Source organism: Malurus melanocephalus, unplaced genomic scaffold (assembly GCF_030028575.1).
Source record: "Malurus melanocephalus ecotype Western Australia unplaced genomic scaffold, MMel_1.1 scaffold_53, whole genome shotgun sequence".
In the NCBI taxonomy this organism is placed as follows: domain Eukaryota; kingdom Metazoa; phylum Chordata; class Aves; order Passeriformes; family Maluridae; genus Malurus; species Malurus melanocephalus.
This window is the reverse complement of record NW_026623285.1, coordinates 1,891,647-1,918,544: the sequence shown is the minus strand read 5'-3', so window position 1 is coordinate 1,918,544 and position 26,898 is coordinate 1,891,647. Positions and strand designations below refer to the sequence as shown.

The 26,898-nt window shown below is 36.2% G+C and overlaps 1 protein-coding gene across 1 annotated transcript in view; it reads left to right on the top strand.

Annotated features, from left to right (window-relative positions):
- Positions 1–26,898, top strand: part of HIBADH (3-hydroxyisobutyrate dehydrogenase) — an 85,075-nt gene that overhangs the window by 7,196 nt on the left and 50,981 nt on the right. The window contains exons 2-4 of the mRNA XM_057365509.1: positions 855–1,015; positions 5,386–5,495; positions 7,928–8,049. Of these exons, the coding sequence (XP_057221492.1) occupies positions 855–1,015; positions 5,386–5,495; positions 7,928–8,049 (393 nt within the window). The remainder of the gene's footprint in view (positions 1–854; positions 1,016–5,385; positions 5,496–7,927; positions 8,050–26,898) is intronic.

Below are 26,898 nucleotides of genomic sequence, written 5' to 3'. Positions count from 1 at the left end.
GCCTTTGGATTAGGAGTTTTTAGAGTGATGAGATAGTGATTGCAGTTGATAAATGCCTACGGTGCTGCTCCTATCCAGCATTTGATGCTCACTAACTACTGGGAAAAGGTGACTGACTGAAGCATTTTCCACAGGTTCTAGGTTAAGCTTTATAGTTGTCTTGGTACTATGGTAATTAGGATACAGAGGTTGTTCCTGCAAAGACTTCATAATTTCTTTTTACTATATTATGTTTTATTCTAGTTTTCAGTATTTAAACAGTGATTCCATGGCACAAAGGACTTGCCATGATTTAATATGGAGACTTTCATCTTTAGGTTAGTAGCTTGTGTCTGGTTGCAGGATCAGAAGAATCTGAGGGGCTGCATGAAATAAAGAGAATATGTGCAATATCTTGGGGCTGCATGAAATAAAGAGAACATGTACAATATCCCACAGCTGCAAGCAGCGATGCAAATAAGGAATTTGTGAAATATATATAAAATTGCATTTTGCATGTCCAGTTAAGGATTTAGACACAGACTAAAATACAGAAAATCCTGCGTATTTAAAGTCTGCGTTTGAGCTGTTCTTGGCTCTTAGCTTTAATACTATATTTTTTTAAACACCCACATTTCCCTAATTACAATAGGTTTTTTGATATGTAGAAAAATCATTGTGGGATGGTATTTGTGGCCTGATATGASCTACAATTTATGGTTTAAATTTAAAATAGGATTCACATTTCCACTGTTTTTAAGCATAAAAAGCTGTTGTAAGTAATTGAAAACAGATTACATGATAGCTTTTATTACGTCATTGTTGTACATCAATCTAYAATACAAATATATTGATCTTCATTGTTTTGAAATCAGTGTGTTCTAGGACTATGGCTTCCAAAACCCCAGTTGGATTCATTGGGCTGGGTAACATGGGAAATCCAATGGCAAAAAACCTGATAAAACATGGATATCCAGTTATTGCATATGATGTATTCCCAGAAGCTTGCAAAGAATTTCAAGACTTGGGTGCTCAGGTATAGTAATAAACTTTCTTTATTCCAACAGTAACTGTGTGTATTRAATGGTTCCTGCATGCAATGCAACTAAGTCATTATTAAACACTAAATTCTTAGTTAAGTTCACAATCAGAACTGAAACAGCACAATGAATACAATCTGTATTTGTGAGATTTCAGTTGGAGCAAAGGTATGATTCCATTCCAAATAATTTTCCTGCTGTTAGCCAGAATTGCTACCTTGTGAAATTTCTCTAGATGTCTTTTTCGCCCCCACACTTTTTATGAGTGTAGGTTGATGGCCTGTTCTTTCACCTCCTCCTTTCTCYTGCTTCCTTCTCCCCCAGGTCTAGATGGCCAGTGGGCTGCTTTTCATCTGATTCCTACTTTGACCTTTTCAGGTTAAATGACCCTAGTTAAAAATTCCTGCTGGCATAGCTGTAAGGGTTATAGGGACATATGAGATTTCCTGCTGCTTCAAGGTGYAGTCCTCAGGGGCAGGGGAAAAAATCTAATTATTTAAGTGCTTATTCTCTTGGAGGTGAGGAAGAACATGGTGAGAGAAGAGGAAGGAATGAAAAGGAAAAAGGAGGGAAGGAAATTGATTACATTAAGGAGGTTTACCTTCCTGCAATATACCCTGCAAMATCTTGGCCCTGTTCCAGCCAGTCCTATTGCTTTTCTTAATCTGTTAATACCCCCAGAACCCCATTCAGTCTCTCAGGTGGTTGTGTCATTTCTATGTGTCTGTAACACATTTGAATGGTTTTGACATACTTCAAAGCTGTCACAATTTAGACAGTTGTGGGCAGATGGATACGTGCTTAAAACACTGAAAAAATAAGTGAAATGCAAACATAATCCTCTCATGTAACAGTGTAGAGGATAGACAGGAATTTTCCAGCAGTGGCAAGAAAATTGTAGGTAGATCTAGATAGAAGAACTGTGTGCCTTGAAAGTYTAAAGTGTTAGAGCTAATTGCAGCTGTTTCAAATAATGAGGTAACATCAAGATTCCTAAAAGATAAAATTATACCACCCACCTGTTAGTAATTAATTGCAGCTTCCCTTGAATAATTACAGAATTTTGGCCTTAAGTGGGAAAGTAAGCTTTTCAGCTTCTTTTCCTAGCTTCTGTTCTTGTTTTGTTAAAACAGCCAAGACCCTCAGGCATGAACCAGTCTTGAGTAAGACTGGGCAAATGGAAGAGACTSTTTTGAACTACTGGTTGCATTTTAAATTCATGTTCTGCAGTGGAATGTCTTTGCAGTGGCTGCCCATGTTGATAKCTTTTTGCCTTTGTAATAGAATCTTTGACATTGACTGCAAGACTTTTCATGTGATAATAAAGGTGAACTGAAATGCCTTTAAAAATAATGTCTAAAGCRTGTTTTAAGATCATAAATCACGAATACATGGGTAGTCTTAAATACAAATCAAACACACTTGAAGAAAATATGTGAACATAACTTTCTYTTCTTGATCTATAGGTGTAAATCCTACTCCAACACTTTTTTCAGGAGTTGAAAACTTGTGAGTCCATGGGGCCTTGTAGAAACTGCYGTAGAAGGAACATTGGGCTCTAAGGGCTGTGTTCTCTTTGGTAGGGTAAAACCATCAGGAGTGTTACAGGGGTGAAATGACCCCAAGAGACAGTAAACCTAGTCAAATGTCCATTGTTTAAGGCCAGTGCTGCTACCAAGGTATATGGCAGATGTGGGGTGTTTGACCATAAATCTGCACARTCTGTGACTCCACTTTCTTTAGCCACTGAAGTAAAGAACTGGGAGGTGGCACAGGTCAGAAAGCGGCCACCCCCTGCTAATGGTGAATTGTAGGAGCAAGACTGGCTGAGCTGGAGCATATGGAACCACTTGGGGTGAAACCTGGAGAAAGTTGGAAGGCTACAAATAAGGGAGAATAGTGAACAATGCTGTGAGTGAGCAGGCTGCCTCTACACTCTATTTACTGTCTTTACCCTTTGTCATTAATTACAATTTTTTTTCCTCAGACAGTGGAGTAACTATATGCTTCAGTTTGCAGGTCTTTGTGTCTCAATCTTATCTCAGCTTTAGGAGATTGAGAGCGATACTGGAGTCATCTGATGCATAAAGCATCATAAAAATAAAGTTTCTTCAGTGTACAATAAGAATGGCATTTCAGGCAAAACTAATTAATTCACTTACTATAAATATAAGTAAAAAACATAGAGAAGCAGTTTGGAACAAATACATGCAGAGACACATATTGAAGGGCAGAACCAACAACCAGCAGTATGAAGAAAAGTCTCTCCTATCCAATGGCATACTGCAAAAGTTTACTTGAACTAAACAAGTGTCAGAACATGTGCAGACCTTGGTGGGCTGCTACTCTGAGCTAGTGTGGTCTATGCGGATAATCAACAACTAGTATTTAGYATGGTTTTTAAAGGTATGCACATGTTCTTAGTGATTTCAAATGCTTAAAGTTTTATAATAGCTTTCAAGACATTCAGCTTTGTTTCTAAGACACAAAGACCCAAATAAAAGTATTATATGCTGCTTWTTGAACCAGATAGGTAGATTTTTTTCAGGCAATATTATTCATATCTGTTAACAGTACCAAAAGCTCAAGAGTGACAGTTCCCGTTTTTAATTCCCAGTTTGTTTTGCTACTTACTTCAAGGTAAAAGAAAGGTTTTCCTTTGTATGGATATGAAAGTACTGTCCCAGTCTACTTTTTAACCTTATTTTCTTCATGTAAAAGGCATGTTAGTATTTTGAAAGACATTGATGGAAGAAATTAATTTCTGTGTAATTACTACATTACTATGTCTTTGTATCTGTGTTGCTTAAGAATTGTTTAAAACTGTAACCAAACCTCAGCTATCTTCTATCTATGTAGCCAAGTACAAATTTGAACTTATGTTCTCCTTCAGTTGTGTGCCCAATGTAGTGTGTTTTGCAACTTTGAAAGATGCAAATGTGCCACTGGGTCTTCAGCTGATACCCTGCAAACCTCTAAGAATACTGGAGATCATAGTTTCAAATAAGACGACATATATAAATTTAGGTTCCAATTACACATTTTCTCTCTCAGTCTCTAATAATATGCATTAGGACTGAACCAAAACAGGGATGCTCAGAACTAAAGACAAAGGTGTCATACTTCTTTTTAAAGAGATAGGATCTCTGGTCTCCAGGGAGACAATTCATAAAGTTAACTAATGAGATATAGAAKGTTTGCTGCTTATAATTGCCTCATTTATTCCTGCTAACCTTTGTTCTTTAGATTAGAGCATGTTTTGTTTTGTAACTGTGTGGTATGCCAGATGTTTTGTGCAGTATCAGCTTACTCTTTCAAAACAAAATCTGCATGTTTCTCAGTCCCATCTATGCCAGTTTCTTTACTTTTTTTCCYCAAGAGCCTTGTTCAGTGACTATTTACAGTCTTCCCTTCTTTTGCTCAGAAGTCAAATAAAAATCAAGACGTTTCTTGTGCTGTATCCCAGAAGTCCTTCAGGCGTAATTTATTATGAATGACTGAAATCAGACTTCTTCCTCATGGGMTAAAGATAAAAGAATAAGCTGTATTTTTGTTGCTATTATCCCTGGGCTAGGAATGTGTTGACAATGCAATTTAAAAGAAATTAATTATTTCAAACTAGCACAGGACAGAAGTCGTAATGGTGAATGCCTTCTAATGCTGCTTAGCTGTCAATATTTCATGTGTTGTATATGTCTATTAGATACTATACTGCCTGCCTCTGGAAGTGACATGCAAAAGGTAATACACCTTTGAAGTAGGTRTGGTTATTTAACAACTAATACCTAGTAATATATTTTGAACATTGYTCATACCTTTCTTGTGAAGGATGCTTGACCTGGTAATTTGCCTTTTTAAAAATATCAGTTGTAATATTGTGAGAAACAGCAATTGGTTTATCTGTCTTCTATTAAGGTAAGGCTCAGAGGTGCATTAAGTATTTTTTTTCTTTTTTCCTCAGTCTTCCTCTCTTTCAATGCCATATATAAGATAAGGAGAAAAGCTGAGATTTTTATGATCCTGTTATGTTGTCCTTCCTTAGAAATATTTTGTRTAGATGCATGGTTTGTAGTGAATCAAAGATTCGTGAATGGGTTGATGGGATGAAAGCATGCCTTTTGGCAGATGTTGTGGAGGAACATCCATAATGGGAGATACTTTTAATTTTTTTTTCTGTTACTGGATCTAAATAACTAATATTTTCATTAGAAGAGGATTTTTTTTTTCTTGTGTTTTAATTTTTTACCTAGCTTAGTTGTGACTAATGTCCAGTGAATACTAAAACCAAACTCAGCAAACATGTTAAACATCTCTTTTTCAGGAAGTGTGAAAGCTTACATGGTTGGTTTTTTTTTTTCTGTAAAAGGTAACAGAATCCCCAGCAGATGTAGCAGAAAGAGCAGACAGAATTATCACCATGCTGCCTTCTAGTCCCAATGCAAAAGAAGTTTACACAGGAGCAAATGGAATTCTAAAGTAAGATTTTTTTGTAGTTTGGAGAATTTCCACTCATACTCAAGGTTTGTCTGATGATCACTATTGTAACTCTTGCTGTGCCTTCAGGACACTTAATTCAATGTTCTCTATTCTGTCACTATTGATATTTCTAATTATATGACTTCTCTTATACAGTGCTTGCTTTTGAATGGCTTTTGGCTAAAGTCTTAATTTTATTTTCAGTAGAATAATAATTTATGTGCATTTCAGGCAACTTAATTATTACCTGCCTTTTCAGTTACATGGTTCTTCTGACGTAATGTACTACGCACAAGTGCAAGTAGAATATTTRTTGGCAACAATTATTTGTTCAAATACTTTTTTCTTTAACTTGAAATCCTATAAATTAAATGTTCTGAAGAGATGTCATTGTGTTTTACAGAATTGAAGTGTATTAACATAKAATGGCTGACAAGACTTTCCTGATTTCTACTCTTACTATATGTTTATTGCACAAAAAATACTTGAAGAGTTTGTTTAATGAGAAACAGGGGTTTTTAACTTTTGTGGAGGGATTTCCACACAGAGCCTTAGATCCATAGTATGGAGAATTCTAATGCTAAGAGTTTTCTAATTTGGTAAATCAAAAAGTAAATATMATTTTAAAGTCTGTTCTAGCTACATGTGCACTGCTCCTGGCAGGCTGACTATGGCCACTGGATACCTCTGAGGATCATGTAGGCTCTTACAGCTATACAGGTTAATAAGGAAAAGGAAGAAACATACTGAAGACAAAAGTAAAGTAGATTATCAAAAAACAATGATGCTTTTTTAGGAATTGGTTGTAAAATATTAAGRTGCAGTGATAAGAAAATGGAAGTAGAAGAGAGGGATTTCTGTTGTTCTTGCTATCCTTCCTTTACTGTCTGTAATTTAATTCCTCATAAAGCAGGACTGAGCAGATCTAAGTATCTGTAGCTTAGACCCTTCAGGGAAGATGGGTAATTGGATCAATCCCACAAAGCTCAGCAAGTAGCTGTGGGAGAACTGTACYCATGATGGCAGTGGTTTGAAGAACGATTGGCAGTACTTACTGATATAGYACACCCAGATAATCTCATGAGTACGTAGACGTGGAAAATCCAGCAGGGAACAGAGGATGTGGAAAGCAGTCCTGTGCTGCTGCAGTTTCTCAGCCTCTGTATGAAGAGGGGAGGTGTAATTTGACAATAGTTGGATAATTGTTGCACAAAGTGGCCTGGTCCTTGCTGACTGGTTTGACTTTCATAATATTCTAAAGCTTTTAAAGCTTTACAAAAGAAAAAATTAATAGTGTGAAATGTTTAAAGGTTGACTGAGTCATCCCTCCTTGTTACCAAGGAACACTGCTCCTTGTTGTGAACATAAGTGAAGATGATGTAGTACCTGATCTGCTGCTCTGGTTTTTGTTTTTACATGTTCAAACAAACTGTCCCTTCCGTGAAAGGAGACAAGTTTTGTGTAYGTGGCACTGTTTGAGTCTGGAGTTCCAGTGGGGTCACACTGTATGTATACACTAAGAGATTGTGTCCAGCAATCTAGGCAATACAATTAARTGAAATCCACTGTGCTGCCAACGGCATGCAAGGTGCAGTGGAGCTCTATCTGTCATAAGTAGCTTTAAATGGGACACCTTTTTGTGACTGAAAAATTCTGGTCTTTCATTTCATGGTGATCACTGGTCAGGTGAACTTGAAATGATGGAATTCAATGGAAATTCAATGGCAAGAGGGATAAAAATAAACTTTTTTGTTGTGGAGGGCAATAAAAAGGTCACATTTTGCAAATTTCAAAAATCTTAYTGTATTTTTTAAATCAGGTATACAACTTTCTGTGTTACACAGTTTGCAATACAAATCTGCCTAAATTTAGTGGCTATYAGTGGGAAAACATTTTTCTCCATGCTTTTCTTCAAATCTTCAATGGGCTTTTGTGGTCTTAGTTACAGTCTTTATGTAGAATAAACTGTAGCAACGATTAAAATAATGCAATCAGACCATTCTGATAAGAACTTAAGGTACTGTATGTATAAAAAGAACATTGTATTGTTATATATTCAATTTAATGCCGCATGAGAAGTTACTTAGAATGCATCTTAGGTGATCTGTATATGATATCCTGCTCTATTTGTATGATGGAAGGTTTTCCTAGACCATCCTTTTTATGTGATTTTTTAATAATARTGTATAAGAAGAACATATTTTTTTGTGTTCAGCTTTTATTGGGCTTTGAGTGATTCAAAACTGCAGTATACATATTTAACATTATGAATACTAAGCAGATCTTGCTCAATAGGTTTTAAAACTTCGTGTCTATTAGTGTACAAAAAAAATGTGCACATTTATCATGCTGAGGGAAACCAGTGCATTGGTAATCATTGCAACTATCTTCTGGAACAAATACTTAATAATAACAATTAATCTTTCTTTTAGGAAAGTGAAGAAAGGCTCATTGCTAATAGATTCCAGCACTATAGATCCTGCAGTTTCAAAAGAATTAGCCAAAGCTGTTGAAAAAATGGGTGCAGTTTTCATGGATGCCCCAGTTTCTGGAGGTAAGTCTTCATTAGCAGTTTACTTCATATTGGACAAGTTGTCTCTTTGTTTGCAATTTCAGTCAYCAATTTGTAACCTTGTTGCTCTGTTCTTTGCTATATGTACAGTATTCTGTTTTTTGTTGTTTGATTGCATTACAGGTATGTATTATAGGAGTATTTTTAGTRTTTAGGAATATGCTTTCTGTGTTAAGAGTTGGAGAAACTGAGCTTTCTTGGGATATAGTACAGTGGTCCTTTCAACCTCTTTCATAAAGTTGCATTTTTATGCRGTTATTCATATCCCTTCAGCCTCTATCTATTTCTTTCTGCTAGGAAAAAGCTGGTTGTCATTAAGCAGTTCTGATGCTTTTTCACTAATTAAAAAGGAGAGAATGAACTGAAGAATACAGGATTTCTTTATCGAAAGAAAACAGAACTTTTGTCTGATTTTATAATAATTGAAGAATGTGGGTGATAATTGTTCGTAAAAGTTAGTAACTATTGATCTCTGAATATATAGTCTCTTGTAAGAAATACTGTAGAGCAGCGAAGTCTTTCATTTTTGTGGACAGAGGAGAGCAGAAATATAAAATCAATGTTTTGAAAACCATAACTGATACGTTCTGTTTTTTGAATTCTTCTCCAAAACACCTAAAATTAGAAGATGAGARAAACTCTTTTTCTGTGGGAAAATCTTGGGGTTTTTACAATCCACTCTAAAAATCAATGTAAGTGGCATTTTGAGAATTCTTTATTTTCCTGATGASTGTAAGTGGTGAGCAAAAACTAATGATAATTTTAATTTTCAACTGCAGGCTAAGGCAGGATTTGCTTCCTTGCTAGAAGCAAAAATTTTCATCTAAATTCTATTGTGAGCAAAAAGTAGRTATGTCCAGGTAGGTGATATTGAAGAATATAATGGAGAAGACAAGATTCTTGCTTCTCAGCCAAAATATTTGTTCTGGTTTATAAAGTTAGATAGCTAATCAGCCTGGGAATAAAAACCACAAAAAAATCCATTTTGGGCAGATTATGTATCTGTCTGATCCTTTTTTTAAACACAGCATTGTTTTCTGCTTATCAGTTGGGCAGTTCTGATGTCTAATACATTGTTTTCTTCAATCCCTTTCCACCAAATRTATTGTTTGCCTGAGGGAATTATCTATCTATTAGGAAGTGCCTGTAATTTATTTTAACCTGTAAGTTTTTGCTGTAAGGCTGATTGTAACTACAAAGAAAAAAAGGAAGAGTTAGATTCTGAAAGAACTTTAGGGGACTTTTTCCTTGAGAAAATAGTGAGGCCAAGACTTAGTATGATAACGTATTGTTGGCTAGTATGAATACAGATGGGTTTTTTGGTGTTAGTGGTTTATCTGAATACAAATGACTTGGTGGTTAGTGTAAGTTACAGACTGATGGATATCCTGAATAAGAGGGAGAGAATGGAGACTTAGCTTTCTAGTCCTCAATATGCTTGTGAAGGCCAAGGAGTGCGCTCTACAAATCATGTCTAAAGTGAGCAGTTGCTAGAAATGTAGAAAAGTCTGTTGGAAAAAACCTTTTAATGTGTTGCTTTGTTATTTCCATCTTTCAGTACCTAACACATCAAGTCTTTGGGGTATTTTTATATGTCCTGACTGCGTTGTTGGCCTTCAGACAAAACACTAAATGGAGAAGTATGCCTGGCTCTCTAGAACTTGGCAGGCACTTACGCTGTTGCTGTGCAGTGCAATAGACTTGGCAGGAGTATGAAGGAGGGTGTTTGTGGGACGCAGGGAGGAGGAAGAGAAAGCAGCATGCCTGATCTGTCCTCTTTAGAGCTGTCTGTTTACTAGCTGTTGTTGGCAGGCTACTCCACTTGTGTTTTTAGGTATTTGGGTGTTGCCTGATGTTAGCATTCATCTGCACTGCAAACAAGTTCACAAACTGAGTAATATTTTGAAAATTGCTTGGTCTGTAWACCCTAGGGAGAGATAGCAGTGATTTTAATCCTGACATTGCAAATGCAGAATCCTTGGGCATAGCATTAGGGCCAGATTTTAGTGGCTTGTTTGCAGTCTTRCCCCCAAAAGATTCTTTTCCTTTATCTTTTTCAGATGGGCTTGCATGCCAACTTAGTAGTACTATCTTCTTTGTATGATTGGCTACAGCATTTGCTTGCAGCTTACAGTCAGAACACATTAAGTAGAAGTTGATGAACCAAGTCACTATAGTATTATTTTGTATTAACTGACTTTGGAAAATACTTCTCATCCCAGTAGTTGCATGCAGATTATGCTGCTAATGCTGTCTAGAGATAGCAATCGCTTTAGCCTGGGATTAGGATCTCTTGCAGGTCCACATGAGAAAGTTGTGTCATGGTTCCCAGTGCTGCCCTGGTTTGTGACCTCTTTGTGAGCATGAGACACATGAGGAAACATCTTCAAAATCCATGTTAATTTTATTTTATTTTTTTCTTTAAATCTAGAGAGTAAATTTATCTCTTTACAAAGATTGGATTATYCATCTTTGTATGTATCTAAGTATTTTAAAGCACACATTATCTCAGAAGCACGTTTGAAACTGACTTAGATTGGCACAAGATACTACTGGCTAAGTACAGGATCTAAATTTGGCCTTCAAGAATTGTGTCAAGTTTGTCCTCCCACCGATTTCAGTAGAAACATGATACAGATTCTCAGTTTGTAATCCAGAGCAAACTTCACTAGTGGCTTCACTGATACTGCTGTAATAGTTCTCTCTCCTTTACTCAGTATACAAAATATTCATTCTCTGAAGTACATTGACTGGGGTTTTTTTTTTTTATTTCTGATGTGATTCTTTCTCTGTTGTAAGCATTGTTACTACCTTTTCAATTTTTTCCCTTCTACTCACTGTTGAAATTACATCAGCTCTRTATCTGCTTAAAATACATTGTACTGCCTTCTGCTGAAACTTCACAAAAAGATGCGACACCTTGATTTKTTTTTCTGGTTTAGGAGGTATGAAATAAATGTTTTCAACTCTTTTRTAAGTCTGGTTCTTTAAGATTTGATAAGGAAACTTAGAAAGATCTTCCCCCTCACTGTGTCCYTTAGACAAGAGAGTAGTCAGTTAAAAAGTCAGACTGCTAATTGTTAATAACAGCTGTCATATATAGAACTGTAGCTGTTCTAAGATGGTAATGAAGAGTAGAATAAAAGATTTTGATTTTAGGAACTTTGCATTGGAGGTGGCTAGAAGARGGTGTTGTTTCTATTCCAGCTGTCATTTCAAACTGTTTCATTTTATAGTACTGCTTCCATAAGTTTCAGCTAATCATTAGGTGATAGAAACAATATGAATAGTAAGACTGACAGATTTCAGGTCACTGATAGTGTAAAGTGTAATGTGAGTCCTTGAAGGGTGCATTGACACTTACTCCCTGCATGGCCAGATCTGTACTTAACATGGAGCAAAGGGAAAAAAAATATTAGAAACACTGGAGATACTTTATTTTATTTTGAACAGCAATATATTTCATGATTCCAGGTTTTTTGTTTGTTTTTTTTTTTTTAATAAGGACACCTTGCTAAACCAGCAGAAGTGAATTATCTGTTTCTCTTACTTGAACATTGAAGGCACGTAGTGCCATGTCTTTTACAAGGGAAGCAGTGGAATTAAAGCTTTATGCATGCTAATGTTTGCAAAGATGATTTGAAAGACATTTTTACATTAGACAAAATAATAGGAATTAAGAATGAGTTGTTCAAACATTGCATCTCTTAGCTTGTAAATTCTATTGTAATGAAGATGCATAATCAATATCTTTGCCAGATTTTTGTCAGAATCAAACTGATTTATGAGACCTGTCTTTGTTGGAGAGTCTTTGTAGAGCTACTTTTGAACTGGCTTCATTAAGACTGTGTCTATTTTGTTTCTTTAGCTTTGTGCACCTTTAGAGGAGTGCAGTCTTGTGACTGGGAGTGGAAAAGTTGGTGGGTTGATTCAGTGTCTCTAATTTGAGACATCATGTACTTTTTAAATAAACACAAAGAGTAAAATAAGGAATGTCCTGAATTCAGTGGTATAGAGATTTAGTATGTTTTTGGCTTTTTGGTCTGGCAGTGCAGTGATTTGATCTACTAGGATCCTTGAGACGCTATCAAGATGAAGCAGGTTCATGAATTTAGAACCAGTAMTTCTTATCTGTCCCCTTCAATGGCAGGAGTTCTTGTTGGTAAGGAAAAACATCTGAAGGCATAGCAGTATTTGCTCCATCGTTATTTCGGGATTTATGTTKTTATGCTTTATTTTCAAAGCCTAAATGTGTGTACTTAGAATGGCCACTCAGAATGGCTCTCTGTGTTCCTGGTACTGAGCATAACACTTTTACCTCACTTCATTTCCTCTTCCTCAGTCACTACGTGCCTTGTGTAAATTTTTCTTTCCTTAATTTCTCTGTTTACATTTTTTGCTGAATACATCCGATCATACTCATTTTTTGCCAAGTCTCTGATCTAGGAATGGTGGTAGAAATTGCAGAGTACAACCTAAATATTAAATGTAGTGTGAAAAATATTACTGAGTTATTCTGAAATTTAGATGAGGGAAAATARTGCAGGAAGTAACTGATGGCAAAAAAGGGGAGAATTGGATGAACTGATTTAAGGTCGATGAAAGGAGGATGAAGAAATACTTTGAAATCTAAGATGCTTAAAAAGCTTCTGATTTCTAATAAGTTATGTTTTGAATTGTATAACAATACTTGTTTGTCAAAATAAAGCTAGTTTAATAGACCTTTTTTGTTGGAGAGAGGATGGAAAGGAATGAAGATCTTGAAAATCTTACACATCGATAAAATGTGTGTTTTGATACAGGGAGGGGTGGAAATATAAACCCTGAGCAAAAATCACTATGTTGGCAGCAGCTGCTGTTTCAGARGAGTTAGGTAGTATATTTGTGCTGACTTTGCAAAGCTGTTTTTCTTCTGTAAATCTATTATGCCTTTTGCATTCTCTATAAAATAAAACAATAGGTAGCAGAAAGTAAGGAAGAATAAACAGATTTGTTCAGAGTATCATCTGAAAATGCTCACTGGGGTGGAGACAATTATCCTAAAATKACTGAAATGATGGAATAAATGATTTTATTAAAGCATATTGTATATTTTGGCAATAAAATTGTGTGTAGTCTGGCCAAATAGTGACCAATGTGCAGAGAAACATATCTGTCTCCATTTATTCAAAGGTGTAAAGATGAGTTATTCAGGCTGGCTCAGTGGGATATAACCAGGAATAATGGGCTGGAAATCATTAAAGAAAGAAAAATGTGTGCTGTGTCTACAAGGAAAAATGTCCTAACAACGTTCTTCATACACTGTGGAATAATTTCCAAAAGAGATGGTTGAAGCCAAGTATCTCGACATGCTTTAAACTGTACTGGGCAAAGTGCTAGGAACTATTCTGTAGGGGAAAAACTACAACTGGCAGGAGGATGGCTACATGATCTAATCGGTCTTTTCCATCTCTGATGTCTRCAATTCTGTTGTGTTCTCACACATGGTGTTCAAAAACAGTTAAGGAAAACTGTCCAGATGGAAGTTAGAAATCCCTGTGGTATTCTTTGAAAAAGAGAAAGGAATAACTGCACAGTTAGAGCCAACATTCCTTCTCTCAGTAAAAATGGTTCTAATATTCACGGCTGTATGTGAGCTGTTACCACATTCCTAATAACTGCTCTGTTTGCTTGTGGTTCCTTTAATGCTAGTATCTGGCTCTTCCTGTCAAGTGTTTGAGATACCCAGAATAAGGAAGATCTACAAATGTCAGCCTGTCATAAGTCCTAGCAAATAAAAGTTAATTTAATTTATTTTTTTTAATTTTTGAATGATGCTTCTAGAGAATGTTTGAAGTTAAGGAGTTGCAGGTGGTGTTTGGGAATGTTTCTGGAATGAAATGGTGACTTTGAAGCTTTCTACAAAGTTTGTTTTGGCTTCTTTTTCTCTCGTTTTTCTTCTTTCAGCGGAGTGCCTTGTTCAAAGTGTRTATCTTTCATGTAGTCAAAAAATCTAGCGTGACTCCTGTGCTTGGGACAATGGAGATGATGAGCACCATACCTTAATAATCCCCTGACTCTGAGTCCTAATTCTGTCCTATGCTACATGTGGATGGTGCACATCATACTGAGCCCAGCACCATGCACACCAGAGCAGGAAGCTGGAATCAGAAATGCACCATGCAAGTAGAGTCCCACTARCTATAAACATTGGAGGTGCCAATGAAGAAAATGCAGTTTTCTCTGAATCTTAATACGAAGTAGTTGTACTTGCAATTCAGTGTTGCCTTRAACAGATTTTTTCAGTCTGTATGTGGAACTTTTGTTTTTTGGAGAGAAGAAAAAAAGTCCAGAGAAACCTGACTTACTAGTTGCTGTTGTTCCTGTTAACTGGTACAGAGCTGAGGTTTTGTTATTTAGAATGAGAATAATTTTGATGATACACTGATGTTTAGTTGTTGCTAAGTAGCATTTACTTCAAGTCAAGGACTTTAAGTTTCCCATGCTCTGTTAATAAGGAGGTGCACAACAAGCCAGGAAGGAGCATTGCCACACCAGCTRATCTGAACTGGCCAGAGGACATCATGTTCAGGATATAAAMWSKGGGAATTGCCTGGGAGGGGCTGCTGCTGCTCAGGAATGGGCTGGACATTGGTCAGTGGAGCAATGGTATTGTGCATCGCTTGTCTTTGTTGAGTTTTATTTTGCTCTCTTTGTTGCCTCTCTTATATATATATATTATTATTTTTAGTAATAGTAGTAGTAGTAGTAGTTGTAGTACTGGTACTATTATTATTATTATTATTATTATTATTATTATTATTATTATTATTATTATTATTATTATTATTATATTTTATTTCAGCTATTAAATATTCCTCTATCAATTAATGGATTTTACCTGTTTTTATGATTTTCTTCTCCTTCCCACTGGCTAAGGGTAAAGGGTGAGTGAGCGAGTGGCTGCATGGTACTTCTTTGCCAGCTGGGGCTATCCCAACACTTACTTAAAATCACAACATTTACTTAAATGGACTGTGCCACTGAAGATGTGGTCCAGTATAGAATTACATGTTTTATTTTGTCTCTTATTCATCAAGGGAGATCTGCATCTTACACTAGACATGTGGAAAGACACATTAACCTCCTAAGTGTCTGAACTTTGGGACACATCTTAAGTCTTAGGACACATTTGTACAAACTGCTCTGTGTTGAACAATACTCCTTTGAAGGCCCTTTAAACTCTTAAAGTAAAGGAATAAAAAAGCAAAGAAACAAATCCACCTGGGGTAAACTTTGCAGGCAGGGACAGMTAACCTTGTCTTGTAGTGCAGGCCTTTGAAAGTAAATCACTTGTTGATCCCCTAAATAGCTGAATCCAGGATCAGAAGGAATGAAAGCTGATCTTCTGTTGACTCCCATCTGGATGATGCTAGTATTCTGGGTTCCTTATGTTTCATTTTCAAAGTCATAGTGATGAGTTGGCCAAGTATTGGATTTATTTATGACAATATTATCCTCTGATCTGGARCCATTCTAAGTCACTGGGTCATTGCACAATGTTGTCTTGTAGTGGAGGACGTTTTTATGTTTTGAAAAGCATCTTAAAATTGTGCACCTAAGAAGAGGGAGAATGTTCTAGCTGAAGTAGTCCCTCTGCACTTCAGACAAATAGCTGAAAATTATTCCATATTTGCAGTGCTTGGTGTAGTACTGCCTATTGTGAGACAATGCAGTAGCTTGAGCTTTTGTCCTTAGAAGAACAGCTTCTGGTCAACCCACAGAGAGCACATGAAATATCAAGATTTCCTAATTCTTTTTTGTTCAGCCACATTTAAAAAAACCCATGGTTTTGAAGTGAAAAAAAAACCCATGGTGTCTTGAAGTGAAACTGTAAGGAAAACAGTGTTGCCTTTTACCATTAGTAAGCATTTAGAATCCAGCTGTCAGCGTACAAACTRTGTAAATGTTCACCTTTCAATTTGTCCAACAGTATTTAGTCCTGTTGGCTCACCATTCMCTTTACTGAAAAGCAGAGGACAGAGGAGAGTCTTGCAGTTCCAGAGTTGAACAAACAGCTTTTAACTACAGTTCTCTTCATGCCGAACACAACATAGGACCTGAAGTGGGAAAAAATTTACTTACTGCCCTGTATTTGACCTATAATTTTAACTCTTAAAATTTGGTTCTCATTTTCWTTCCTGTACTTTTGCTACACAGGTKTGTGAAATTTCCTAAACCTTGTGCAGCTTTAACCTGTATTGGTTTGTAAGAAAAATTAAGAGGTGGCTTGACATGAGTAATGCATGGAAATGTCACCCTGATGCCATACCTTCTGTTTCTATTCCTGGTTCTGTAAGCAGTTGTGTTTTAATTAGTTGTTGTTGTGGAATAATGTTAAATTTGTTTGTGACTGATGTGAAACATGGTGTAACACTTTATTAAAATCTTTACATATTTTGAATAAATCCACATAATGATTTGATAGTATCCTGGTATATTGTTTGACTGCTGGTAAACTAATGGGGTTAGGATTTCTTTTTAATATGAAGCTTAGCAAGTGGACACGAATGCTAACCAGACATGTAATTATCATCCAGTTGGTTTTTTTAATGAGTTGCTGCAAACTCTGTAAGATCCAGTTACTCAGTAACCATATATTTTAACCATACACAGTCAGAAGTGTGCATTTTGGCTGCCATTTTGTTTTTAATCTGTTTCCATTGATTTCTGAGAATGTATGGTGGGAATGTGTGGCTTGTGGCTCTTAGTGTATTTGCTACAGGGAGTACAGAGAAAGTCACAKTGACTTTTAGCTTTGGCTGAGGAGCATACTTCTTGTGTTTCATTTGTGTTAGATTTCTTCKGTTTGCTTAAAATTGTGGATTTCATTATGAAAATAACTTGGAGACAATCTGTAGAGACATACGACCATACATAGTTAGCTGTTCCAACTTGGTTGATATCTGAGGTCCAACATTTTTCTGATTGAACTACTTTCCAGAATTGCTACAACTGCTAGTAGTGTGAAAGCAGTATTTTGTAGCAGCTACATGCTTTTTGTCTTGAATAAGGCATTTTATATCACACGTGTAGGAAGAATAGCAATTTCCTTCCTCTTTGGAAAGTTGAAGGACAGCTGGAGAAAGGAATTTTCAGTAGGTTATCAGCATGTGAAATGTTGTTATAGTAGAGCCCCATATAGTTAGAGTAAATTGGAGTGTGTCTAACATTCATCTTTCTGCAGATACACATCTTAGGATTTACATTAGTGGGGAGTTCGGGGCGATGCTGGGGCAGTGGTAGGGTTTTGTAGCGGAAGCACTAAATGAGAAGCTGATGTGAATTTGGCAAGCAGGACAATTTCCTGAGATAGAGCATCTCTTAGCAGCCTCAGCCTAAATCTTGGCTGCCTCTGAGGGTTCCCACCCTGTCCAAGATGGAAGTTCCTGCAGAGAGCCCTAATACATCCCTCACTGCCTCAACAAAACTGTGTTAAGGTGTGGGACTTAACTGCTGTGAAACAGTGCAATATATTCTTCCCAGGACCAAAATTAGCATACTTGATCACCTAAATGCATCATTCCAGGACTATAGAAAACCATTTCTATTAGTAGTGCAACAACTGGCACATGTATTTAAGAAGAAGGTGTCAGTGTGTTACTGTTTGGTCATTGTGACTTTTTTTCCCAGTGTATTAATATGCTTAGCAATTCATAACACTTAATGTGACTATGTGCACTTACTTAGTATGTTGTTTTCTTCAGTAGACAATTACACCACTCTTAAATGGTGCATTTTTTTTGGTTACTGGGGTAAAGGAATCTTAGAAGATTGAAACAGTAGGCAGCAAAGCTTGTTAAGGAGGTTTTTATTTTACAAGCCCTCAAGAATTCAGAATATGGCTTGCTTACTACTTAAAAAAGTCCAAATGTCCTTATAGACTCCATTTCAGAGCCAGCATCAAATCTATGCTATACTTGTCTAAAAATCCAAACATGCGCTTTTGGCTGTTACTGTTTACTGAATCAGAACCCTACTGTTCCTACTTGCACTGTATCTAATTTATCCTAAGTGACCGCAAAAACTAGAATTATTTATATGTTGGCACCTAACAGCTCCACTATAGTTAAGGGTCTGTTGGCATTTCCATTATAAACCTTCCTTTGAGAGGTTTATAACTTGGCGGTTTTACTTTTGCTTCAGGCTCAAATGTGCCATTTTCATCCAAGCACAAATTCTTYTACAGAATTTCATTTAAATCAATTTGGCCATTATTTATTTTAGAGTGTGTATGTTGGGGAGTAGAGGGGAGCACACTATTTWATTTTGGTTTCAGAAGCTTTTTGGTCAGACTATATAATGAAAGAAAAATGGTGCTTTTTATTTTATTTTGTGGAGACTTAAACCTTCCTTGGATGTGTTGGAGTCACTAAGCCCATGCTTTTTCTGGTTTCTGCCAATGCTCGCATGCAACGCATCCACTCCGATCATCCACCCACCCATCTCGCCTGCCCCTGCCCAATGACATGCTTTGAGGAAGCATCCCCAGGCTTCTGGCAGAGAAAGGTTTTTGGGGAAGTGGATAAAGTAACAAACAATGGGTGTCCTGTTGAGAGGCCTTAGGCCAACCAGTCCAGCCGAGRAAGCAGATGGAGCTTAATTGGAAAAAGACGGGCTGAGTGCAGTTGTCAGTCAAATGTAACCCTATGTGGTTAAGAGTGGCATTTCCTATGGCTMTGCCATTTCTTGTGGGATCTGTGTAAATTACTACTTGGGTGCAGTAATTCTCTGAGTCTAAAAAGTGGTGTGAGTTGCCATTTTCCCTTGCCCCTGAATGCTGAACCACAGAGGATTTCAACACTTTTTTTAGTCAGAAWTTCTTGCCATAGTACTCTATTATTATGCTAATTAAATTCTTGTCACACAAATAATAGGTATCTGTAATGTTTCAAAACAAAGTACCAATGTTCGTTTTCATCGTGACTTAAGAGTACAAAGAAGGGAAATGGTGTACAGAGAGGTAGAAGCTTTTATTAGACCAAATAATACAGCCGAAAATAGTAAACAAGTTTGTGAGTCAGTTCTTTCACCACATTTCACGAGAAGMAGTAAAGGACAATAGTGTTTGTTGGTTTTTTCCATTGCTATTGAATTACAAGAAAAAGCTAGTCAATGGAAAACAAAGTAGGGAGAGAATATGAGATTTGGCAGCTTCTTGTGTACTCATCCTGGGATATTCTTTTATTTCAGGTAATTAATGCAGACTAATGATTGGGCAGGCAAGTAATGAAAATGCTTTGTTGTATTTTGTCTTCTGTTTTATAGCAAAAGGTAAAAGGGGAGCATGAGTAATTAATTATGGCAGCAGACACAAACAGCTTTTTGCACCATAAAACATTGGATCCCATTGAAGTATTGGAAAGTCTTTCCTATCTTTTTTTCGCCCATCGAATTCCAGAGGTTAATGAATTCATAGGTCAGGCATTCAAAATCTTGAATGTTTTAGGGACAACTAATTTTAAATTTTATTAGTTTATTTCTAGTTACTATTAGCATTTAAAAGTGTTGAAGACTTAAAGTTTAGTGTCTGTTAAAACCGCTATTTTCAGCTTTGGAACCTGGAAACAGAAGCTTGCAAAAACAGCAAATGTCACAAGACATGTGATTAGTTGATCAGTATCAAAATGTACTTTAATAATGTTTTCTGTGGTATCCCTTTATTGCTAAGGATCAAGAACTATGAGCTATATGCAGTCAAGGCAAAGGAAATCATTAAAAMTACCTTAATAGAAAACATCTATAAAGCTCCAATTCAGCACACAGCACTTAGGCATCTGCTTAAGTGTATCCAATTCAATGGGAATTGGATGCAAGTTGAAGAGRTGAGGCCTTCGTGTCTGTTGAGTGTCTGTGGGATAATCACTCTGTCTTCTTAGGCTACTGAGCTGTTGTCTTTCAAAGTCCAGGGCTGCAAAGCACTGTGTAGAGCTGACATCCTGGGCATCGTTTGACTGGACTTTTCATGCAACCATAAGCTAATTCTTTTATTTATTTGGCAATAYTCTTCATCCCCAACTAAACATACAGGGATTATTTGGTGTCACCTAAGTTCAAGGTTTTATTGTTTGCTGTTTCCAGGAGCTAACCTTGTTGATATATTATTTAAACCCTGTTGAAATATAACTTWGAACAATGACTTATACTCCTTTCTGCCTTTCTTGGAAATGGGATCATATTAGGTTAAAATATTTTATGGTTATTTTCAAAGTACCTGCATCTGCAAACACGACCTTGAAGCRGAGCTGAGTATTTAGGCTTTGCAAGTTGTTGTGTTTCATTACTGCTCTATTTCTGTATCTTCAGCACAGCAATGGCTGACTCACTTTAAATTGTGTCACTCACTACCTAACCTTCTAATTGAATCAGAAATAATGTCCATTATTCTTCTCCCTTCATCACTCTAGTAGGTATATTGCTGTTTCTCGTGAGGCCACAGCTGGGACAGAGCATTCTTGAATCTCTATCACTTTATTCTTTGTCAGCTTCCATGCTGGTTATGAAATAAGACACATCTCCTAAATTCAAAGTGTTGCTCTGGATTTCCAGTGGCAAAATATACAGTGTTTTGGTGGGAAAGGAGAACTGGGAAGGTTTATTAGCTGACAGGTACTTTTCTCTAAGTACCTGGCTTGGACTGCAGTTTCAATGGAGTGTTTCTTTTATTGATGCATGGCTTTAGCATAGAGTTTTAACTGTTCCTAATGCTGGTGCATGTTACTGAATCCACTGAAACTTCACAACTTTSTCAGGAGTTACTGGAGTATGCCCCTGTACTGACAGCTCTTACTAAGAAGACAACTACCTGCTCTTGGTCACCTCTGTGCATAGCTTCAGTTGGGTCTGAACTTCCAAAGCTGATGKGTTTTTGGAGGGCAATACCACTTGGATACCTTAGAACTCTGGAGCCWGTTTGTGCAGACCATCATTACTTTGCTTCCCCAATCAGATACTTCTTAAGGAAGCCAAGAAATGTAATTGTCACAATTAATAAGTAATCACTGTGATGAGATAGAACTCCCAAGGTTTTATGAATTTAAGTATACTGCATGGAAGTTAAACTTTGGGAGGCAAAAAATAAACTGTGAAAGTCGCAGTTCAGGTGTGGAGGCCCTATTTGTAAGTGTTGCACATGGCCTTTCAGCATTTTTCCTGAAAAAACAAATCAAAGCAAGCAAACTCAAGAAAATTGTAAATATGCTCCCAAAAAAACAGCTTCTGGCTTCCTTTTTGGTGTTTCATTTTTCATATATTTGGGAAACCTTTGATATTTTTCCCAGTATTTAGAAATTGTCAATATTGGCTCACAACCTACCTGTATTTTATTGTACATGTTCACTATACAACGATTTTCAAAAGTGTACAAGTGTTGCACTTTCAGAAGTGTTTCTGTTAACTTAAATGGGAGAGTATTAAAAAAAAAAAAAAACCTGTGGCTTAAATCTGAAGTTACAGGAAAGACATGCAATAAGTCTGGTCTATTTAAATTATGATAATTAAAATGCTATTAACAAATTTAAATAACTGCTGCTCYTTCCTCCTTATATTGACTCCATGTAGTACAGCTCAGTCAGCAGCAATTCCTCAATATGAGCTTATTAATGAGCCAAAATGTTTCAAAATTAGTTTTGTGGACTTTTTTCTTGCTTTCCCTGGTACTGTGTTATATTTTAAATCACTTATTCACMTAGAAATGTAAATAAGGATCTAATTACAGTTCTTTGCTTAAGACTAAGCTGGATACTTGGCATAAGGTTTGTCATAAGGTTTTCTTTTTTCTGCTTTGCCATGACCTTAACTTGACCTAAAATGACTAATTTCTGTAGGGATTGCAATGGCTCAGGCACAGAAGGGTGCTTGTCTGTCACTTGGTGGCTGCTTGGTGTGTGTGTGTTTGCATGACATCACAGTGCYGGTTCTATCAATTCCTAACAAAGACAGAAGAAGCAGTTCAACGATTTTTAACACACTTTGCACTRATCTGCTTCCATACAGTCAGGGAAGTAGCAGAGACATCTTAGACATGGTGTTCTTCTCTTTATATATGTGCTGGAAATACAGTAGGCTTAAGATATCTCTGTCTGTTTCATTAGAAATCCATTTAAAATAGTAATTGTAATTCACGTTCCCTCATTCTTTCCACGTTTAGGGGTGTTACCTGGGTTTGGAATGGCCAGCTGTCTCAAACACTATCCACATTTTTAAGGGAATAAGAAGTCTTGGCAGACACTGGAATAATTAATTGGCTTTTTCAGCCAAGTCAGGTTAGGAAAGTATTTTGTGGGGAGGGGGCCGGGTGGGAGGGGARTACAATGTCCTGGTTTCAAGTTTGAGTTCCATTAACTCTTTAGGAATGGTAGTCAGACTTCTTRCTAAGCATGGTTTTCCATCTCTGACATTTGTGGAATTTATTTCTTACGTGAGAAGTTTCTAATATACAGGACATATATGCTTTATAGGAAAGCGTTGCCTAGCATGAGGTGGAAAGTGCTAAATCTAAATCATGATGGATTCAAAGATATCTGAGGTGAAATAAGCATTAGAATATGTATTAAAGAAGTCTAACCTCTTCTGATATACATGTTTAGAAAAGAATGAGAAARTTGTCGTCTGAGGCACAGGATGATGATACCTTCCTGTTGACTTAGAATGAAATATTTCCATGCTGGACTTGCTAACCACATTCAACATCATGACTTATCCACGGATGCTTGGTTAATATTTAATTTCCAGCTCCATGGCTTTGTTTATTTTCATTCTAAAAACAGAACAAGTAGTAAACATCAAATTTTAATTACATATATGTCCTTGCATTCCTGAAATGTTTTGTTTGAAATATCGGAACTGTCACGCAGTCTGCTTTTTCACAATCCTGTGTACGTTTTGGTGCCAGTGGATCAATTTATAACAAAGAGTTTTCARTGCAGTTGCTTTTAACAGTTGGCTGCCCTTGTTCTGAAGACAGTTTGTTTGTTTGTTTCAATTGTCCTTTATGGAGTAAACTACTAGTAGTTTAGACTGGAAACTGTAAAGTTAAACTTTTTGGAATCGTTACTGCCCCAAGTGGGAATATAAACCATATTGAACAAAATTTATTTAGCCTATTAAAAAGTCAGCCTAAAACTACATTTAATTAGTTTACACTATTACATCACTTCTAGTGGGGAGTAGAACTTAGGCAGAGTAAAACGAGCTCTATCAGGTGAGCTGACTGTGGCCCATATGGGGCTTTAAGATAATGATGAGTTTAAATTTCCTCTTAGAGCTAAGTGAGAATAAAACTGGAGGCAATAAATACTCTTGGCCAAAGCCATTAAATGAAAAAGCTGGGAATTCTCCAGCTCTTGACTTAAATTGTTTGTTTATCAGCTGGCGCCTAGTCTGGAGTCAAGAGCTGGAGATTTCTATCTGTGACAGAACTTTGAAACTCTTGCAGGACACTTTCATTTTAACTTAAGGTAACTTGAGTTTATAGCTTTGGCTTTAAAGATTACTAATGATTTACTCATTTCCTTACCATTTAACCAGAGAGGACTTTTTCCCAGGAAGGGATCTGTGTTTATTTAGGGCCTTTGTCTGCGGAGGGATTAAAAGGCAGCCCACCAGCATTGTGAACTTGATGGTAATAAAAGGTCACCAACACACACCATAAAAACGTTCTTACTATGGAATTAATTATACAGTGTAATTTTACAAAGCATTTCAGTAACCCTTCTTTTAGACTTCTGCTGTATTTGATTTTTCCCCRAGTAGGGAAAAATTCAACTTGAGGCATTTATTGTGTGAATTAGACCCTGTGTGTATGTGTGCAACYCTTTACAGTGTAATATACTCATCGGCAAGTTCAACTCACAACTGAAATCAATTGTRAAATTCCAGTTGAAGTTGGATCTCMACATGTGAACTTTAAAACTTAAAATACTKTACACTGGGAGCAACAAAATAAAAAAATCTTGTTAGCTAAGAAATGCAAATGATTAACTTAAACATTGTYGCCATGTTTGGCATTTTTATAGAATATTGCATATTTTCCAAGTCATTAAGCACTGTTCGAATAGTATCCTGTTGTTTTTCGTAAGCCACCAGGTGGCATTGCAGCCYAGCCTGCTCAAAATTGGCAATTTATAATTTATAAAGATTTATATAGAAGGCTCCATTAATATTCCCTAACTATTAGGGCTTAATTTAGAGTATCTTGTCATGATGTTTAATATTACTAAAAGCCAGATTGATTAAATTCTAGTTGTTTGGGTTTTTTTKCAATGGTAAAAGGGTTAAAAGATGTCATGTCAGGATATCAGCTAAACCTTTTTGGCTTTGATAACATGATAGCAGTAGAGTCGTGTTCCTGTTTAATGAAATAACTTAAAKTCATCCACAGTGAAGGTCATGATAATTTCTGAAAAGCTGTGGACAAACATAGAAGAACACATAAAAGAATCCATGACGTTTTCTGTATCCAGTGCAAAGGTACCTTGCTTGTATTCTAGATAGAGATGAAAAAGTATAATTTTGAATTTGGAGGRGTTTTCCTCTTTTGCCTTAAAAAGATACCCTTTCTCCATTTCCCATTTTGAATTTTGAATACCCGTTTAATCATGCCCTCCATGCTTCTTTATAAATGGATAAAACAAAGCACATATTCATGAAAAAGAACTTTAAAGTCATATTTCACCAATTAAATAACTTATTAAATAGCTATTAATATGTATCATGTATCCTGTTTGACAAATTAATACAACATTGTCAAAACCATATAAATCTCTAGTTTGATCAAGGGGGATTTCCCCCCCCAGTTTTGCATTTTTTAAATATATACTTTCATGCTTTCTCTTGAAAGATATGAATGTAAGGTCCTAATGCTGTAATTTATCCMCAGTTTTACTAAGTGCCACTCCTCTTGAGCTGGTGCCCTTTTTCTTAGGCCATTAAACGGGCATAACCCATTTTAAGGAATGTATATGTTTTCAAAGTGRGTGTCTCTGACCTCCCACCTCGTCAAAATCTGAACATACGTGTTTTGTTGTAGTCTGAGTATCTGAGTGAGATGCAGCATTACTGTGATACTAAAAATTCGGATACTAAGGGAACAAGCAAAACCCCATGTGGTAATTTAGGTAACGCTTTCAGTAAATCATAGTTTAACACTGATTTCYTCACTAAGAAAAATAGTAGAATTGGTAATTGAGGCTTTTGACCCTGCATATTAAACTTTTAAACTTGATACAACAGTCTGCCTCTAAGCTTTGTTGTATACTGATATTGCTACTTACTTAACATCAAAAAGCTGTGGTAGTTTGCCTTTATAGATTGCGCCTGTGTTCTGGAATTGCCTCCTGCTGTCCTTGAACTGTTTCTTAGTTTAACGTGTTAGATTTTCTCATCAAAGCTTTTAAGCATGATGTTTCGTTAACACTTGTTCTATCAAATGTGATACAGTAGATTGGTTTGGAATAAAACTGCTATTTTCATTAACAAAYACAATAGCTTGACAGGCCTCTTTCCCAGCATATCATGGGCTTTTTGTGTAATGATATGCACATGCAGATTTTACATCGCATGTAATCTTTGTGTTTGCCCAGTTTGCAGTCATTGCTCTAGGACTAGAGTAAATGACTGKTTTTTGCCAAGATTCCTGAAGTAAACTGGCCTCATTAAAAATAATGGTTGCTGAGCAAAGAATCTCTGTAAGTTGAAGCAGTTTGCTTTTAGACCTTTTAACCGTAACAGAGCTTTGATTCCATGTCTGTGGTTCAGTTCAGTGTCACACCACTTGTGTAGAGAGCTGGTAGGGGATTCACAGCACAGAAATGAAAAACAAGGATRTCTGGACAAAGGAAAAGACAAGTAGAATAATTAGTATCCATTTAAGATTTGATGCATTGCTTGAGATAGCTAGGTAAAAATTGGGAAATGGAGGAAGAAAGGGTAAGAACAACATAATAAAATGTTTTTAAGTATGTCAGAAAACAGAAATTCTCTTAGACCTTTCSTTTGACCTGAGTAATGTGTGCTTATACCCCTAGTGTTTCAAAATCATGGCAGTGTTGCATGTTGCTTTACCCGTTTTTAAAACRGTTTGAGAAACTTATTTTTTAAAACAGAAAATTCAATACAAGTGTGTAGTGGGAGTATTCAGTGACTATAATAATTTACAGCTACAGTAATTTTTAGAGTGTCTAGATTTTATAGTATTTGTGTTCTTACTGCTTTAAACTTTATAAGAGTTATTTCCTACATAGTCGCTTCTATTTTTTTTTTTTTATCCTTCTGTTTGTGAACAGTTTTAGCTTCAGTCAATAAAAATGGAAATGCTTAAATATATAGCTTATGGTCTTTAGAAAATCTGAAAAGTGTTTGGCTGCTTTATTGTCAAAAATTTGGTTTAAGRTGCATCTACATGTGTGGAAAGGATGTGCAAATGTTCCTTGTAATATTTTGTTTTAACCATGCATGAAGTTTCAAAACGTACAGAAAGACCTTTTTTTAAGGGAGAAAAATATCTGTGTATTCCAAAAAAGTCTAGATTTGTAGCAGATGTACTGGATGTACTACTAAAATAAAAACAAAATCCTTTATTTTATTTCATTTAAAAAAAAACAAACRCTAGCTAGTGGCAAAGTAAAGATACCACACTAATGATAACACATGAAACTTCTAACCTCTGGTTTATGCTACAACTCATTGCTGCTTGGAARTAAATATAGAGGAAACAATTTAAACTGCTTCGTTAGAAAACACTCTCAAGTTTTTAAAGCAGATGCCTTGGACCATTATTTTTAGCATTTTCTG